Raw genomic sequence first — 19,452 nt, forward strand, 5'->3', positions numbered from 1 at the left:
GTTTTTTATCATGTGAACTTTTTTTTGTTGTGTGTGTATGTGTGCGTGTGTGTGTGTGTGTGTGTGTGTGTGTGTGTGTGTGTGTGTGTGCGCGTGTGTGTGTGTGACGTAAACAAATACATTATTTATTGTACAAGTACACAAGTACAAGAGGAAACACATGTTCAGGACTTTTATTTTGTTGTTCAAAGAAAATGTAATGTTGGGGACTTTTATTTTGTAGTATGTTCCAGAATTTTAATTTGTTGTTCGAAGACGTTTTCTAACGGAGTGGATTAATTATTGATTGCTGATTAGTTTTGTTAGTAACAGTTAACTGACTCAAGTAGATTTTTTGCTTTTGGAATAAAACATGATTTTCAAATTATTCTTGTTTATTTAATCTTCAATGTTACCGCTAAAGGTTTTAATTTATGTATGTATTATTATTGTTTATTATATTTTATAAATTACTTAACATACGTCTGGGTGTTTTTTGAATTCCCCAATAATACAGTTATGTATTTATTGTATGTGTCACATTTGGTGTGAGAGGAAACACACAGGAGGTGGAGGGCAACATCAAAAAGGTCTTTCACTAAACAACGTCACAAACAAAGATAAAGACTAAACACTAGAAAACTACAACTACAGACATACAGACAGGGGAAGACTCAGACTAAATACACAGGGGAAGACTCAGACTAAATACACAGGGGAAGACTCAGACTAAGTACACAGACTACATACACAGGGGAAGACTCAGATTAAATACACAGGGGAAGACTCAGACTAAATACTCAGATTAAATACACAGGGGAAGACTCAGACTAAATACACAGGGGAAGACTCAGACTAAATACACAGACTAAATACACAGGGGAAGACTCAGATTAAATACACAGGAGAAGACTCAGACTAAATACTCAGATTAAATACACAGGGGAAGACTCAGACTAAATACACAGACTAAATACACAGGGGAAGACTCAGATTAAATACACAGGGGAAGACTCAGACTAAATACTCAGACTAAATACACAGGGGAAGACTCAGATTAAATACACAGGGGAAGACTCAGATTAAATACACAGGGGAAGACTCAGATTAAATACACAGGAGAAGACTCAGATTAAATACACAGGGGAAGACTCAGATTAAATACGCAGGAGAAGACTCAGATTAAATACGCAGGAGAAGACTCAGATTAAATACACAGGGGAAGACTCAGATTAAATACTCAGGGGAAGACTCAGACTAAATACTCAGACTAAATGCACAGGTGGAAACAATGTGGGCGGGGCTTTGCCGTCACACAGGTGGAAAGGCACACAAGGAGGGAGGAGTCTGGAACGAGAACAGGTGTAGGGAAGAAACATTCAGGAAACACTGGGAAGACATAGACAGAATGCACAGGGTGTTAAATACCTCAAGGGCTTATTTTGTGATACTAAATAATTATTTTTGAGAGATTCTAATTATTTTGTGACTAAATTATTAAAGGAAAATGTTTATATTGTATACAAAATTATTATTTTTGGAAAATATTCTGATTATTTTGTGATACTAAATCTATTTTTTGTTCATCCGTTTGTATTGTTTTGACTGTCGGAAATGAACTTCCGCAAAGTCATCGTTATGAAGCTTCACCTCATTAATATTCATGAGCTTCTCCATCCTGCAGGATGCAGCTCCAGCTGTTACACTGAAAACACTGAAAACACGCGTTTAGTGACACGTTTAGCCAACATGCGTGACAGGCATGTGCGCGTGCGCTATACCCGATCAATCGGCCGCATCTGAAACTATCGATTTGTCTCGTGGAAGAAGTTTATCTGTGTTTCCTCAGTTCAATATGAGGAGTGAGTGGAGCTGCTGACCGCAGCTAACGGGCTAGCAGCAGCTAACGGGCTAGCAGCAGCTAACGGGCTAGCAGCAGCTAACGGGCTAACCGCAGCTAACGGGCTAACAGCAGCTAACGGTCTAGCAGCAGCTAACGGGCTAGCAACAGCTAACGGACTAGCAGCAGCTAACGGGCTAGCAACAGCTAACGGGCTAGCAACAGCTAACGCTAACAGTAAGAAGACTGTTTCATGAGCTTTACCAGCTCTGTGACTCGGGGACAACATGGACGTGCTGCTGGACTTTGAGGAGTGTGTCAAAGACTCACCTGACTTCAGGTGTGTACACACACAGAAACACACACACACACACACACACACACACACACACACACCTTAGCATCCACAAGTCCTGATGTTCTATTTATTTTGTGCAGACTGAAGCTCGAGCTGTTCGAGGCGGATGTTTCTGTGCTGGAGACCCAAGTGGAGAAGGTACAAATACTTCTATTATTACTGGTACTGCTATTACTGTGTTACTACTATTACTGATAATTGTACTACTGTTACTGCTGTTACTGCTACTTATACTACTGTTGTTAATACTACTACTACTACTACTGTTTTTAATACTACCACTGTTACTACTACTTTTATTGATACTTTTTCCGCTACTACTTTTACTACCACTGCTCTGACCACTACTGTACTACTACTACAACAACTAATACTAGTGGTGATACTACTACTACAACAACTAATACTAGTGGTGATACTACTACTACAACAACTAATACTAGTGGTGATACTACTGCGACCACAACTAATACTAGTGGTGATACTACTGCGACCACAACTAATACTAGTGGTGATACTACTACTACAACAACTAATACTAGTGGTGATACTACTACTACAACAACTAATACTAGTGGTGATACTACTACTACAACAACTAATACTAGTGGTGATACTACTGCGACCACAACTAATACTAGTGGTGATACTACTGCGACCACAACTAATACTAGTGGTGATACTACTACTACAACAACTAATACTAGTGGTGATACTACTGCGACCACAACTAATACTAGTGGTGATACTACTACTACAACAACTAATACTCGTGATAATACTACTACATCTACTGTAAAGTACAAGTACAGGTGTCTGCTGCCCCCTGTGGCTGAAACAGCTCCTACATCAACAGACATGTCTGCTCGTTCTTTAATGATGTCATAGTACCGGAGAAGAGATCTCATTGGTCGGTGATCTGTGTCTCTGACCAATCAGGTGATGAAGCTGTGTGGAAAGATGGTGGAGGCGGGACAAGCGTACAGCGCAGCCAATCAGCTGTTCCTGAGCGGCCTGGCTGAGCTCTCCATGTACCAGAAGGAGGACGGCGTCATCACAGTACGAAGCTATTGAATGCTAATGCTAACCCTGTAGAAGTCAGTGGTGGAGAGTAACATATTACTTTTTCTGTAAAAGAGTATTTTACTGTGTGGTATTAGTACTTTTATTGGAGTATTTGTACTATAGCTAACCTTAACGTATTAATGATATATTGATATTAACACAATTCAAATAATGTATCATTATTAATATATAATTACTGCCTCATTTATTTATTTCATAGGCATATTTATTGATTGATTTAATGCTGGTCCAGATTGAATGATAGTTATTAGACGGACAGCCGATAAGTGATCACAATATTTATCTCTGCCTCTTCCTGAGGTCTCTGCTTTTACTGTGAAAGGTTTCTCACTGACTTCCTGTTTCCTTCCCCTCAGAACTGTCTGAACCAGTTCAACCAGAGCCTTCAGGAGATGGTGAGCTTCCACACTGTGAGTACACACACACACACACACACACACACACACACACACACACACACACACACACACACACACACAGTGTATTGTTTTAGTCAGTAGAATGTAAGAACAGTGTGTGTTCGTGGTCCTGACGTCTTTGGTTCGGTTCCCTCTGGCTGGTGTTTACCTGTAAAGTTTAACATGTAGAGCCTGTTAGGGTCTGTACCTCTGGACCAGAGCCTGTTAGGGTCTATACCTCTGGACCAGAGCCTGTTAGGGTCTGTACCTCTGAACCAGAACCTGTTAGGGTCTGTACCTCTGGCCCAGAGCCTGTTAGGGTCTGTACCTCTGGACCAGAGCCTGTTAGGGTCTATACCTCTGGACCAGAGCCTGTTAGGGTCTGTACCTCTGGACCAGAGCCTGTTAGGGTCTGTACCTCTGGCCCAGAGCCTGTTAGGGTCTATAGTTTCGAGCACTTTGCTCATCGGTCTGTCTTCTGTCCTCAGATGTTGTTTGATCAGACTCAGAGAGCCATCAGCCACCAGCTAACCAACCTCTGTGCACAGTAGGTCCAACACACGCGCACACACACACACACACACATTCACACACACACAGACTGATGATGCCGTGTCCTCATAGGTTCCTGCCCCAGCTGGTGGAGACCAGGAGGCAGTTTGTTCGGATCTCAGAGGACCTGCAGGCGGCGGCGCTGAAGAGCGCTCAGGCGTCTCGCCACCGAGCGGCAGACGCCGAGCGGGCGAGTCACCTGCTGCTGGCCACCAGGAAGTGCTACACACACTTCAGCCTGGACTACTGTCTGCAGGTACACACACACACACACACACACACACACACACACACACACACACACACACACACACACACACACACACACACACACACACACACACTCTCTGAATCATTCTGCTTCATTTGTTTTTAGCTCAACACTTTCAAGACTCAGCAGAGAGTCGACGTCTTGAACTCGGTGAGTTGTTCTTTAACTTTCCCACCGGGATCAGATCCATGTTGTTGTTGATGGAGTTGAATAACTACAAGTTTCATGTGTCACAGTCGTGTTTCTGTGGGCCGTCAGGTGTTCTCCTTCGTCCACGCTCAGTTCACCTTCTTCCACCAAGGGTTCGACCTCCTGCGGGACCTGGAGCCCACCATGAAGACCATGGCAGCGCAGGTCCTGACCTCTGACCCCGCTCTTACAGGGACAGTAGTGATGTTGAGAAGTGTGGTTGTATGAGTGGTGCATTTCACTTATTGGCCTCTTCTACACACCAGACTCCATTCATAAAACCAGTGATTTAACCTCTCAGAGCTCAGGAGCCGCTGGTCCACACCAGTTAGTTTGTGTTGTTGTGAGGCTTTGGTGTTTTAAACACCAAAGCCTCACAACAACACAAACACACAACCTGATGGAGGAGCAGCAGCTCTGTGCTCTGAGAGGAAGGGTTCTCACGGTCATGGAAACCTGGAACAGTCATGGAATTTAAAAGTGGTTATTTTAGTCCTTGAAAAAAATTAAATCCCCAAAGTTTTGGAAAAGTTAGTTTAAATACTACATTTTCTCACTTTTTCATGTTTACACCGAGATTTCACAAAATGTTTTGTCATGGAAATGTGGTTAAAAGTCATGGAATGTGGTTAAAAGTCATGGACTCCATTGGTGAGAATGTGTGTGAACCCTGGTGAGGCTAAATCACTGGTTCTGTCAATGGTCTGGTGCGACCTTATCCGTGCAGTAAAACACTAGTATGTAGAAGCAGCTCATACGAGCACGCTTGTAAACATCCGCACTGTCCCTTTAAGGTGTTTAGTGACCCTCGCTTGTGTTGCAGTTGTCTCAGTCGTCAGCAGCCTGCGCAGCGAAAAGAAAAGAGCTGGAGAACACACACCTGCTGGTCCAGCAGAGAGTAAGACCTCTTCATTCCTCACCCAACGGCTACCGGGAAACCGACGCAGATATAGTTTTAAAAGTGTGTGTGTGTGTGTGTGTGTGTGTGTGTGTGTTCAGGATGCTTCTGGAGAGCCGACGGTCCGCCCGTGTCCCGGCAGCGACGACATCATCCAGGGTTACCTCTTCAAACGCTGCAGGAGGAAATCCAAAACCTGGAAGAGGTACAGACGCCTTCCTACTGGGACAGGGAAGCTCTGTGTGTGTGTGTGTGTGTGTGTGTGTGTGTGTGTGTGTGTGAGTGTGAGTGTGTGTGTGTGTTCAGGGCTTTATCATATCATTCGTATGATTTAGCGCTCATGTTTCCACTTGTTTCAGAGGCTGGTTTTCCATCAGAGACAACCAGCTCATCTACAGAAAGTCTCACAAGGTACAACTGAGTTAAACTCTTTGATATTATCATCATCTTTCTTTCTTTCTTTCTTTCTTGTCAGTTAAATGTCACAAAATAACCACCAATATTCTCAGAGTGAAATTAAGTTTGAAAAAAACAGATTTGAAAAATAACAAAACACACAAATCTGGAGAAACTGCTTCAAAACTTTGATTTATCTTCAGACGATTCATTTCAGCTGCAGACTCGCCTCTTAATTATAAAAAGTTCTGTGTTTTCAGAGACGGAAAGTCTTCACTTTAACAATGTTTCATGTCAAGTCTTTACTTTAACAATGTCTCATTTAAAGTCTTTACTTTAACAATGTTTCATGTCAAGTCTTTTCTTTAACAATGTTTCATGTCAAGTCTTTACTTTAACAATGTTTCATGTCAAGTCTTTACTTTAACAATGTTTCATGTCAAGTCTTTACTTTAACAATGTCTCATTTAAAGTCTTCACTTTAACAATGTTTCATGTCAAGTCTTTACTTTAACAATGTTTCATGTCAAGTCTTTACTTTAACAATGTCTCATTTAAAGTCTTTACTTTAACAATGTTTCATGTCAAGTCTTTACTTTAACAATGTTTCATGTCAAGTCTTTACTTTAACAATGTCTCATTTAAAGTCTTCACTTTAACAATGTTTCATGTCAAGTCTTTACTTTAACAATGTTTCATGTCAAGTCTTTTCTTTAACAATGTTTCATGTCAAGTCTTTACTTTAACAATGTCTCATTTAAAGTCTTTACTTTAACAATGTTTCATTTAAAGTCTTTACTTTAACAATGTTTCATTTAAAGTCTTTACTTTAACAATGTTTCATGTCAAGTCTTTACTTTAACAATGTCTCATTTAAAGTCTTTACTTTAACAATGTTTCATGTCAAGTCTTTACTTTAACAATGTTTCATGTCAAGTCTTTTCTTTAACAATGTTTCATGTCAAGTCTTTACTTTAACAATGTTTCATGTCAAGTCTTTACTTTAACAATGTTTCATGTCAAGTCTTTTCTTTAACAATGTTTCATGTCAAGTCTTTTCTTTAACAATGTTTCATGTCAAGTCTTTACTTTAACAATGTTTCATGTCAAGTCTTTTCTTTAACAATGTTTCATGTCAAGTCTTTACTTTAACAATGTCTCATTTAAAGTCTTTACTTTAACAATGTCTCATTTAAAGTCTTTACTTTAACAATGTTTCATGTCAAGTCTTTACTTTAACAATGTTTCATGTCAAGTCTTTTCTTTAACAATGTTTCATGTCAAGTCTTTACTTTAACAATGTTTCATGTCAAGTCTTTACTTTAACAATGTTTCATGTCAAGTCTTTTCTTTAACAATGTTTCATGTCAAGTCTTTACTTTAACAATGTTTCATGTCAAGTCTTTACTTTAACAATGTTTCATGTCAAGTCTTTTCTTTAACAATGTTTCATGTCAAGTCTTTTCTTTAACAATGTTTCATGTCAAGTCTTTACTTTAACAATGTTTCATGTCAAGTCTTTACTTTAACAATGTTTCATTTAAAGTCTTTACTTTAACAATGTCTCATTTAAAGTCTTTACTTTAACAATGTTTCATGTCAAGTCTTTACTTTAACAATGTCTCATTTAAAGTCTTTACTTTAACAATGTTTCATTTAAAGTCTTTACTTTAACAATGTTTCATGTCAAGTCTTTACTTTAACAATGTCTCATTTAAAGTCTTTACTTTAACAATGTTTCATGTCAAGTCTTTACTTTAACAATGTTTCATGTCAAGTCTTTTCTTTAACAATGTTTCATGTCAAGTCTTTACTTTAACAATGTTTCATGTCAAGTCTTTACTTTAACAATGTTTCATGTCAAGTCTTTTCTTTAACAATGTTTCATGTCAAGTCTTTTCTTTAACAATGTTTCATGTCAAGTCTTTACTTTAACAATGTTTCATGTCAAGTCTTTTCTTTAACAATGTTTCATGTCAAGTCTTTACTTTAACAATGTCTCATTTAAAGTCTTTACTTTAACAATGTCTCATTTAAAGTCTTTACTTTAACAATGTTTCATGTCAAGTCTTTACTTTAACAATGTTTCATGTCAAGTCTTTACTTTAACAATGTTTCATGTCAAGTCTTTACTTTAACAATGTTTCATGTCAAGTCTTTACTTTAACAATGTCTCATTTAAAGTCTTTACTTTAACAATGTTTCATGTCAAGTCTTTACTTTAACAATGTTTCATGTCAAGTCTTTTCTTTAACAATGTTTCATGTCAAGTCTTTACTTTAACAATGTTTCATGTCAAGTCTTTACTTTAACAATGTTTCATGTCAAGTCTTTTCTTTAACAATGTTTCATGTCAAGTCTTTACTTTAACAATGTTTCATGTCAAGTCTTTACTTTAACAATGTTTCATGTCAAGTCTTTTCTTTAACAATGTTTCATGTCAAGTCTTTTCTTTAACAATGTTTCATGTCAAGTCTTTACTTTAACAATGTTTCATGTCAAGTCTTTACTTTAACAATGTTTCATGTCAAGTCTTTACTTTAACAATGTCTCATTTAAAGTCTTTACTTTAACAATGTTTCATGTCAAGTCTTTACTTTAACAATGTTTCATGTCAAGTCTTTTCTTTAACAATGTTTCATGTCAAGTCTTTACTTTAACAATGTTTCATGTCAAGTCTTTACTTTAACAATGTTTCATGTCAAGTCTTTTCTTTAACAATGTTTCATGTCAAGTCTTTACTTTAACAATGTTTCATGTCAAGTCTTTACTTTAACAATGTTTCATGTCAAGTCTTTTCTTTAACAATGTTTCATGTCAAGTCTTTTCTTTAACAATGTTTCATGTCAAGTCTTTACTTTAACAATGTTTCATGTCAAGTCTTTTCTTTAACAATGTTTCATGTCAAGTCTTTTCTTTAACAATGTTTCATGTCAAGTCTTTACTTTAACAATGTTTCATGTCAAGTCTTTACTTTAACATGTCAAGTCTTTACTTTAACAATGTTTCATGTCAAGTCTTTTCTTTAACAATGTTTCATGTCAAGTCTTTACTTTAACAATGTTTCATGTCAAGTCTTTACTTTAACATGTCAAGTCTTTACTTTAACAATGTTTCATGTCAAGTCTTTACTTTAACATGTCAAGTCTTTACTTTAACATGTCAAGTCTTTACTTTAACATGTGGTGTTCTGTGTGCCGCTGCAGGAGGACTCTGTGGTTCTGTTTGAGGACCTCCGGCTGTGTGCCGTGAAGCCTCTGGAGCACCTGGACCGCCGGTCCTGCTTCGAGCTGCTCTCAGTCCAGAAGTAAGAGAAGGAACTCTGGCTCACTTCCTATGTGTGGAGAGGGAACTCTTTAAGGACACACACCTGTTGTTTCCTTCAGTAAAGTGTGTGTGTGTGTGTGTGTGTCAGGTGTTGCGTCCTGCAGTGTGACTCCCAGCAGCTGCAGCAGCTCTGGCTCAGCGCGCTGCAGGGCAGCATTGACCTCGCGTACCGAGAGAGAGACGACGCTCTGGCCTCACAGGTACATGGCGTTAAAGTACTAATACTTACTATATATATATACTTACTAATACCGTCACCGTTCCACGTCTTTAAATACCTGAACTTGTAAAGTAACAAAAGCTGTCGGATAAAAGCAGCAAAGGAAAAGTAGAAATTGTTATAAAGTAGAAAGTACCTCAGATGTGTACTTGAGTACTCAGTCGAGGTACATGTGACCCCCTGCCTGTGTTCAGCCTAAAGAGCCCCCCCCTGCCCCGCGTGGAGGCGACCCCGCCCCGGGCCCCGCCCCGGGCCCCGCCCCCCAGAGGCCCCCGGCGCTGGGCGTGGCCCTCAGGGGCCCCGGGAACCAGCGGTGCTGTGACTGTGAGGAGGAGGAGCCTCGCTGGGCCTCCATCAACCTGGGGGTCACCATGTGCATCCAGTGCTCCGGCATACACAGGTAGTACACAGATAGTACACAGTACACACGAGTACACATCTGATACTTTATACCAAACAGAGTACATATTTGATGCAGTATATTGTACTACTTGGTACTCTTTGTGTAGAATCTCTGACTTCCTGTTTCAGGAGCCTCGGTGTTCACCTGTCCAAGGTGAGATCTCTCACTCTGGACTCCTGGGAGGCTGAGCAGCTGAAGGTAACTCACTCACACACACACTCACACTCTCACACTCCATCTACTATTTAGTGTGTATATATATATATATATATATATATATGTGTGTATGATTATGAGGCTAAAGACTAACGTGACCACTCTCTCCTCTTCCTCTCCTCCTCCTCCTCCTCTCCCTCCTGTAGCTGCTGTGCATTCTGGGTAATAATGTGATGAACCAGATCTACGAGGCGAGATGTTCAGATGAAGGACGAGTGAAACCTCGAGCTGCCAGCGAGCGGTAAGATCGCTGATCTGGGGTCAGTTTGTGTCTCTAAATAATTGATCTGGGGTCAGTTTGTGTCTGAATAACTGATCTGGGGTCAGTTTGTGTCTCTAAATAACTGATCTGGGGTCAGTTTGTGTCTCTAAATAACTGATCTGGGGTCAGTTTGTGTCTCTAAATAACTGATCTACAGTCAGTTTGTGTCTAAATAACTGATCTGGGGTCAGTTTGTGTCTCTAAATAACTGATCTAGAGTCAGTTTGTGTCTCTAAATAACTGATCTACAGTCAGTTTGTGTCTAAATAACTGATCTGGGGTCAGTTTGTGTCTCTAAATAATTGATCTGGGGTCAGTTTGTGTCTCTAAATAACTGATCTGGGGTCAGTTTGTGTCTCTAAATAACTGATCTGGAGTCAGTTTGATCAGATCACGTTTGTTCTCCTTGCAGAGCCGAGAAGGAGGCATGGATCAAACAGAAATATGTGGAGAAGAGATTCGTGCAGAACTTCTCAGACGGAGATCGTGAGTCACGTTCCTCATGTCTTCACGTTCCTCATGTCTTCACGTTCCTCATGTCTTCACGTTCCTCATGTCTTCACGTTCCTCATGTCTTCACGTTCCTCATGTCTTCACGTTCCTCATGTCTTCACGTTCCTATTTCCATATATATATCAGTATTTATGTATTTAGGATACTGTGAGACATACAGACATACATACATATGAACAGTGTGTTTGTATGTATGTATATATATATATATATATATATATATATATATATATATATATATATATTAGGGCTGGGCAGCAAACTATTAACGGCGTTAATTATTTGATCATGCATCAACTCATTTGTTTTTTTTGCATTGGGAGGGGCTTAATGCTGCCACACACATGTACTGATTGCTTTTGTATAAAGTTAATCATTTGCTGGTCTTTAACATACATCTTTATGGTAAGCAACAACCTGAACATGACAAAAGAAGGAGGGGCTTGTCCCTCACAGGGACCCTTACTACTGAACATGACAAAAGAAGGAGGGGCTTGTCCCTCACAGGGACCCTTACTACTGAACATGACAAAAGAAGGAGGGGCTTGTCCCTCACAGGGACCCTTACTACTGAACATGACAAAAGAAGGAGTGGCTTGTCCCTCACAGGGACCCTTACTACTGAACATGACAAAAGAAGGAGGGGCTTGTCCCTCACAGGGACCCTTACTACTGAACATGACAAAAGAAGGAGGGGCTTGTCCCTCACAGGGACCCTTACTACTGAACATGACAAAAGAAGGAGTGGCTTGTCCCTCACAGGGACCCTTACTACTGAACATGACAAAAGAAGGAGGGGCTTGTCCCTCACAGGGACCCTTACTACTGAACAGACTGTTTATGTTGTTCCCTGATAAAAGACAGATTTCGACCTTCTCCTCCTCCAGGAGGTCTGAAGGTCGTTGTCGGGCGGCGGCTCTACCGGGCGGCGGCGGCCGGGGACCTGGTGGCCATGGCGACGGCGTTGGCCCAGGGGGCAGAGGTCAACGGGAGCATCGAGGAAGAGGAGGGACGCACAGCGCTGATAGGAGCTGCTGTCGGGGTGAGGAGGAGGAGATATAGTAATATAATAATATAACTAGAACATTTCACAAGAAATTGGTGTGGCGACTATTGCCGTAAGACGTCGCTATATATATATATATATATATATATATATATATATATATATATATATATATATATATATATATATATATTCTACCTGCACATTCAGTGCCCACCACTGATATAAATATACGCCGACATTACCAGTAGTGAGATGTGTTATTGAGGTTACAGAGGAGTCATTTCTGTATTCGTGATGGACTTGAAAGCAGCTATTGCTTCATAGACACAGGTCACTGGTTACCATGGTGATTGGGAGTGGAGACTCAGCCGAAGCGTTGATATGCTTGTTGTGTTTGTCGAGTTAAAACGTGACGTGAGCGTCTTCAGACTGAGGATGTCAGCTGACCAGCTGTCAGTTTGCTCCTCCTGCTGTGTGTGTCACTGGTTGTCATGGTGACAGAGCGCCATGAGAGGCAGACTGGACTGTGAATTTCAACTAGTGAACCGGTCTAACTCTTGCTTTTTACAACAACCATGACTCCAAACGCCAAAAAAAAGGAATCACGAGAGAGATAAGACTCTTAATGTGTGTGTGTGTAGAATGAGAGCTGAGTTCAGTTCATAAAGTGAGAACACTGTGGTTGAACATGGGGTCAATGGAGCAGCAGCTGGACTTCATGTCGCTTTCAGGCTGCTGACAAAAAAGTTAAAGTTTGTTGAACCACAAGCACAATATTTCATACGTTTCTATCCAGCAATGGTGTATGAAGAGTGAGAATTGTGGGAGTAAAGGCAAATACGTTTCTGTCTCTCTCTCTGTCTGTTGGCTCTCCTCTAGCTCTGAACATTCTGCGCCACACACACCCATTAAAACTCTGAAATGGTCCCAAAATGTTCCTAAACTTGAACAATAATTACATGAAAACTGTGCTAGCTATCAAAAAATGCGCAATTGGGCAAATAAAGTCCAGACTTTTGTCAACGTTTAAACTTTAAATCATTCCTCTACGATAAAGTATGGCGAGTCACTGTGGGAACAAAGATGAGTGTTTATGTTGCTTTCTTCACGCCGAAACCCCATTCAAGTGAATGGGACAATTTCTCGCCGTTTTTCGGGAAAACTGTTGCTGCTGTTGTTGCTGCTGTTGTTGCTGCTGTTGTTGCTGCTCTGGCTCTGAGTGCTTGTGCTCTCTCTGGCCTGTAGGGGTCGCTGTCGGCCTGCGAGTTCCTGCTGCTGAACGGAGCCAAAGTCAACCACCGAGACCTGAGAGGAAGAGGAGCCCTGCATGCTGCTGCTACTGCTGGACACACTGGGTACACTGGGAACACTGGGAACCACATATACACACAGCACACACACACACACACACACACACACACACACACACACACACACACAGACCCTGTGGTCAATAAGCCCCGCCCCTTCCCTGTGTGCAGACAGGTGTGTCTGCTGCTGAAGAGGGGAGCCAATCAGTACGCTGCGGACGAAAGAGGCCAGGACCCGTTGGCCATCGCCGTGGAAACGGCCCACGCCGACATCGTCACACTGTGAGTGACAGGAGGCGGTTAGCCTAGCTTAGCACAAAGGAAAAGCTTTGTCTCTTACCCGTCGACTTTCCCCAGAGACGCGAGTGAAGACAGAGGTCTCACATCGGATGCTGACGCTGGTCAGCTGCTGTGTTTTCGTTCCTGTCGACCGCGCCATACGGCACATGCAGAAGCTGCTGAACATTTCAATACCCAGCGTGCCTGACTCAGACAATGTTTTGGCATAAAATAAGTAGTTCTACAATTTTTGAACCGAACGACAAAACAGTTTTTTGACTGAAACTCCTTCCTAACATGCCAACGCTTGATTTTATTGTGATTTTCCGATTCTTTAGGTCTTTATCTTTCCATAAAGGTGTGTTATTAGCTTGTGGGTTGTTGTTAAGGCCCTGAACCATACAGGTTGAGAAACTTGGGGACCGCTCAAGGAGCCATTTTAGTGGAATCTGGCTCATATCATGCTGGATGTTCATAGTTATGATCACAATATGGTATAAAAGTGATTTTAAACATGGTTTGTGGTTTGTATGTTCCAGGCTGCGCATGGCCAGGATGAATGAAGAGATGAGGGACTCAGACGGAGTCTTTGGAGCGATGGGTGAGTGACTCTCTCTCTCTCTCTCTCTCTCTCTCTCTCTCGGGTCCTGCAGGTCCTTAGAACCTCTTAAAGGCCTCAAAAGTCTTAAACCAGTCTAAAACATTCTAAACAGGAAGTAGGAGGTTTTTATCTGACAACGCATTAATACAATCTACTTTTTTCCCTCCAATAACATAAAAAATGCATCTCACGTTAAAGCAGTGGTTCTCAAACTTGTCCCACTTTGGAGGAAGAAACATGTTCGCGCCCCACCGCCCCACCAACAAAATCCTCCATCCGTGCTTTTTCAAATAATAGAATAAAGAAAATGTAAATCCCTTCCCAGTAAACCAGATCGCTCCATCAGACAAAAACTAATAACATGTGCAATCACTTTGCTAGAACATTGCAAATAAAGTTCTATCTGTGCAAAAAATAAATAATATTTGGTAAATAAAGTACCTATTATGGCTCAAATAACCTGTTTTACACTGAATATATTTTCAAGATAATAACAATGAGGTTCAACCTGTGAGACAGAATGAGTGAGATGTGTGAGCATCAGGTTGCATCAGTATTAGTGGAGCAGTGAGCAGCTTTCCTCTACACATCTTTATAAACAGGGTTGTAGATTTGATACGGCTCTCAATTAATGCTCAATGTTGAGCTAAGATCTGTTTTCAGCAGAAAAGGCTTTTAGCAAAACACCAAGAATCATTGAGTCGTGATGAGCAGCGTAACCTGTTAACGTAACTACACATTTACATGAAGTACAGCATTTCTCCATGTATTTATTAAGACGTTTAATGTCCGTGTACTTTGTACTTTTGTAATATATAAAGTTCTCAATAAGCAACAACTCCTCTCTGACCGTGAGTTTTCGTATATTTGGTCTTCTAACTGTCGGTTTGTTTCCTCAGGAGACGACCAGACCTTTCAGGACATCTTCCGTGACTTCAGCGACATGGCGTCACACGACCCGGAGAGGCTCAGCAGACGGCAGTTCAGCCGCGGAGCCGATGAAGAGGAGGAGGAGGAGGAGGGGGAGGAAGAGGAAGAGGAAGAGAAAGGGTGAAGAGTAAACGACCCTCTGAAGACTTTGACCTTTTTAGAACAGCTGACTGACGTGTGAGAACATACGAGATGAAGTACTGCGTAGTACTCTCTCCACTTCCACAGTGAAAGTACACGTTGATGTACAGTTACTACAGTTATTGACTAAATAGTCACGTGTGCAGCCTTAAGGTGGATTTTATTAATAATCCTAATAATTCATGTTTTCACCAGCTGTGTTACAGCTCGCTAATGCCCCCTTCTGGCTCGCTAGCTAGCGCCCCTTCCTTTTAATTTAACGTTCAATAACTTCCAGAACCTCATAACTGTTTACAGTTTAATAAAGTGAGAGATGAATAACTCAACTTCTCAGACAAACAGGAAGTAGTTACAGATCTCTAACAGGAAGTAGTTACAGGTCTCTAACATGAAGTAGTTACAGATCTCTAACAGGAAGTAGTTACAGATCTCTAACAGGAAGTAGTTACAGGTCTCTAACAGGAAGTAGTTACAGATCTCTAACAGGAAGTAGTTACAGATCTCTAACAGGAAGTAGTTACAGATCTCTAACAGGAAGTAGTTACAGATCTCTAACAGGAAGTAGTTACAGGTCTCTAACAGGAAGTAGTTACAGGTCTCTAACAGCCATTCAGTGTGTTTGTATTGAATAACTGTTTCTCTAATAAAACCTCTATAAAGAAATATAATTACAATAATGTAAATGCATAAAGAATGAGGTTTGATTTCATGAAAGTCTGAGGAGTTTAGTTTGAGACCAGAAGGGATTTCATGCTGCTGGAGAGCTGCTTTTATATGTTCCTCAAGGATTTTACACATGTTATGGATGAGTTATGGAGAGTCTAAAACCTGTTTAGAGTTCCTAACTGAGGCCTGAAGTGGACCAGCAGCAGAACCTGAGCAGAACCTGAGCAGAACTCCTCTCAGCTGTTACAAAACGTCTGTTATTTACTTCATTCTGTTTAAAGTCCTCAAACCTGCTGAGAACCTGCTTTTAAATGGAGGAGGAGCTTCAGGGAGGACTTCACGTTCCCTCCAGACTGTTGTCATGTGATATATATATATATATAGATATATATATATATGCTGCTGAATAAAAGCTCTTCATACATGCTGACGACTTTTGTTGTTGTTGTCCCTGAACTTTAGGCGGCTCGGACACTTTAAGAAACAGAATTAACCCGCGTGTATCCTAAAGGGTGCTAGAGTTGTAGAAAGGTCTTAGGGTTCCTCAGAGGGTAGAAAGGTCTTACGGTTCCTCAGAGGGTAGAAAGGTCTTACGGTTCCTCAGAGGGTAGAAAGGTCTTACGGTTCCTCAGAGGGTAGAAAGGTCTTACGGTTCCTCAGAGGGTAGAAAGGTCTTACGGTTCTTCAGAGGGTAGAAAGGTCTTACGGTTCTTCAGAGGGTAGAAAGGTCTTACGGTTCCTCAGAGGGTAGAAAGGTCTTACGGTTCTTCAGAGGGTAGAAAGGTCTTACGGTTCTTCAGAGGGTAGAAAGGTCTTACGGTTCTTCAGAGGGTAGAAAGGTCTTACGGTTCTTCAGAGGGTAGAAAGGTCTTACGGTTGCTCAGAGGGTAGAAAGGTCTTAGGGTTGCTCAGAGGGTAGAAAGGTCTTAGGGTTCCTCAGAGGGTAGAAAGGTCTTACGGTTCCTCAGAGGGTAGAAAGGTCTTACGGTTGCTCAGAGGGTAGAAAGGTCTTAGGGTTCCTCAGAGGGTAGAAAGGTCTTAGGGTTCCTCAGAGGGTAAAAAGGTCTTACGGTTCCTCAGAGGGTAGAAAGGTCTTACGGTTGCTCAGAGGGTAGAAAGGTCTTAGGGTTCCTCAGAGGGTAAAAAGGTCTTACGGTTCCTCAGAGGGTAGAAAGGTCTTACGGTTGCTCAGAGGGTAGAAAGGTCTTACGGTTGCTCAGAGGGTAGAAAGGTCTTACGGTTGCTCAGAGGGTAGAAAGGTCTTACGGTTCCTCAGAGGGTAGAAAGGTCTTACGGTTGCTCAGAGCGTAGAAAGGTCTTACGGTTCCTCAGAGGGTAGAAAGGTCTTAGGGTTCCTCAGAGGGTAAAAAGGTCTTACGGTTCCTCAGAGGGTAGAAAGGTCTTACGGTTGCTCAGAGGGTAGAAAGGTCTTAGGGTTCCTCAGAGGGTAAAAAGGTCTTACGGTTCCTCAGAGGGTAGAAAGGTCTTACGGTTGCTCAGAGGGTAGAAAGGTCTTACGGTTGCTCAGAGGGTAGAAAGGTCTTACGGTTGCTCAGAGGGTAGAAAGGTCTTAGGGTTCCTCAGAGGGTAGAAAGGTCTTACGGTTCCTCAGAGGGTAGAAAGGTCTTACGGTTGCTCAGAGGGTAGAAAGGTCTTAGGGTTCCTCAGAGGGTAAAAAGGTCTTACGGTTCCTCAGAGGGTAGAAAGGTCTTACGGTTGCTCAGAGGGTAGAAAGGTCTTAGGGTTCCTCAGAGGGTAAAAAGGTCTTACGGTTCCTCAGAGGGTAGAAAGGTCTTACGGTTGCTCAGAGGGTAGAAAGGTCTTACGGTTGCTCAGAGGGTAGTAAGGTCTTACGGTTCCTCAGAGGAAGTGAATGTTAAGCTGAGTTAGCTGACTGAGCAGACTTTAGATGTAACTGTTGTCCACCTTCACTAAATCATTCAGACAAACCTGAATTTAAATAGAAAAGCAGAATTGGCGGTTCAAATGTATTTTACACACATAACTGTAGACTTCTGATTTAATAAAGATCTCAGGCAGATAAATATTCCTGAATACATGTGTAGAGACAGCTGTGATCTTCCATGTTTCAGTTATTGTGTTTTAAAGACCATGTTGAAGAGACATTCTGAGTCAGTAATGTCAAGAACAATACGTGTTGGACTGCTGGTAAGAATTGCACCTATAGTTCTTCTAATCTTTAATAAGTTTGAATTTTATAACAAACATAACTAGCTACAGGAACCGTCTAGCTATCATAATGTTCAGCTCTTTAAGGGCACGCTGACTATAGCTTTTCTTGTTTCTAACCTCTAAACCGGGGTATTCAACTACAATCCAGTTGGAGAGAGTTTCCTCAAGCAACGGTCCGGAACATCATAATAATATAATACTATATGATGTTGTGCCATATGTATTGAAGTAGCCAACAGTTGTATTTACGTCTGTATGTAGTCAACAACTGACTGTCAAATTAAATGACGTTCAATTAATTAACATCTAAACAATATTTATTATCACAGATTTCCAGTTTAACTGGAATAATTAGAAATAATACATACTCTAATAATAAATACATTATGTTCTCTAATTTCAAGTAAAATAAAGGCTGGATTATTAAACCACTTTATTTGGTTATTAAACCACTTTATCAGGTTATTAAACCACTTTATCTGGTTATTAAACCACTTTATCTGGTTATTAAACCACTTTATCTGGTTATTAAACCACTTTATCTGATTATTAAACCACTTTATCTGGTTATTAAACCACTTTATCTGGTTATTAAACCACTTTATCAGGTTATTAAACCACTTTATCAGGTTATTAAACCACTTTATCTGATTATTAAACCACTTTATCTGGTTATTAAACCACTTTATCAGGTTATTAAACCACTTTATCTGATTATTAAACCACTTTATCTGGTTATTAAACCACTTTATCTGGTTATTAAACCACTTTATCTGATTATTAAACCACTTTATCTGGTTATTAAACGACTTTATCTGGTTATTAAACCACTTTATCTGATTATTAAACCACTTTATCTGGTTATTAAACCACTTTATCTGGTTATTAAACCACTTTATCTGGTTATTAAACCACTTTATCTGGTTATTAAACCACTTTATCAGGTTATTAAACCACTTTATCTGATTATTAAACCACTTTATCTGGTTATTAAACCACTTTATCAGGTTATTAAACCACTTTATCTGATTATTAAACCACTTTATCTGGTTATTAAACCACTTTATCTGGTTATTAAACCACTTTATCTGGTTATTAAACCACTTTACCTGGTTATTAAACCACTTTATCAGGTTATTAAACTACTTTACCTGGTTATTAAACCACTTTACCTGGTTATTAAACCACTTTATCAGGTTATTAAACCACTTTATCTGATTATTAAACCACTTTATCAGGTTATTAAACTACTTTATCAGGTTGTTAAACCACTTTACCTGATTATTAATTCATGTTAGGGTTCTGATCATATTATTCATGTGTCAGGGTTCTGATCATATTAATTCATGTGTCAGGGTTCTGATCATATTAATTCATGTGTCAGGGTTCTGATCATATTGGGTTCATCTTAGGTT

At 40.4% G+C, this 19,452-nt stretch overlaps 2 protein-coding genes across 2 annotated transcripts in view; one reads left to right on the forward strand and one right to left on the reverse strand.

The window, feature by feature from the left end:
* LOC306742560 (protein NLRC3-like) overlaps window positions 1–19,452 on the reverse strand; it is a gene marked incomplete at both ends in the record, with an annotated part of 315,498 nt that overhangs the window by 280,610 nt on the left and 15,436 nt on the right.
* Window positions 2,068–16,265, forward strand: LOC306742415 (arf-GAP with coiled-coil, ANK repeat and PH domain-containing protein 2). Its single transcript, XM_079224795.1, has 22 exons — window positions 2,068–2,159; window positions 2,258–2,315; window positions 3,117–3,236; window positions 3,620–3,673; window positions 4,150–4,208; window positions 4,286–4,469; window positions 4,590–4,634; window positions 4,743–4,838; window positions 5,497–5,571; window positions 5,673–5,776; window positions 5,931–5,982; window positions 9,174–9,274; window positions 9,383–9,494; window positions 9,709–9,914; window positions 10,046–10,115; window positions 10,280–10,374; window positions 10,808–10,881; window positions 11,796–11,950; window positions 13,163–13,272; window positions 13,399–13,509; window positions 14,046–14,107; window positions 15,007–16,265. The coding sequence occupies exons 1-22, from the start codon at window positions 2,107–2,109 to the stop codon at window positions 15,159–15,161; spliced, it is 2,151 nt and encodes a 716-aa protein (XP_079080921.1). The 5' UTR covers window positions 2,068–2,106; the 3' UTR covers window positions 15,162–16,265.

Source organism: Taurulus bubalis (genome assembly GCF_910589615.1).
Source record: "Taurulus bubalis genome assembly, chromosome: 10".
In the NCBI taxonomy this organism is placed as follows: domain Eukaryota; kingdom Metazoa; phylum Chordata; class Actinopteri; order Perciformes; family Cottidae; genus Taurulus; species Taurulus bubalis.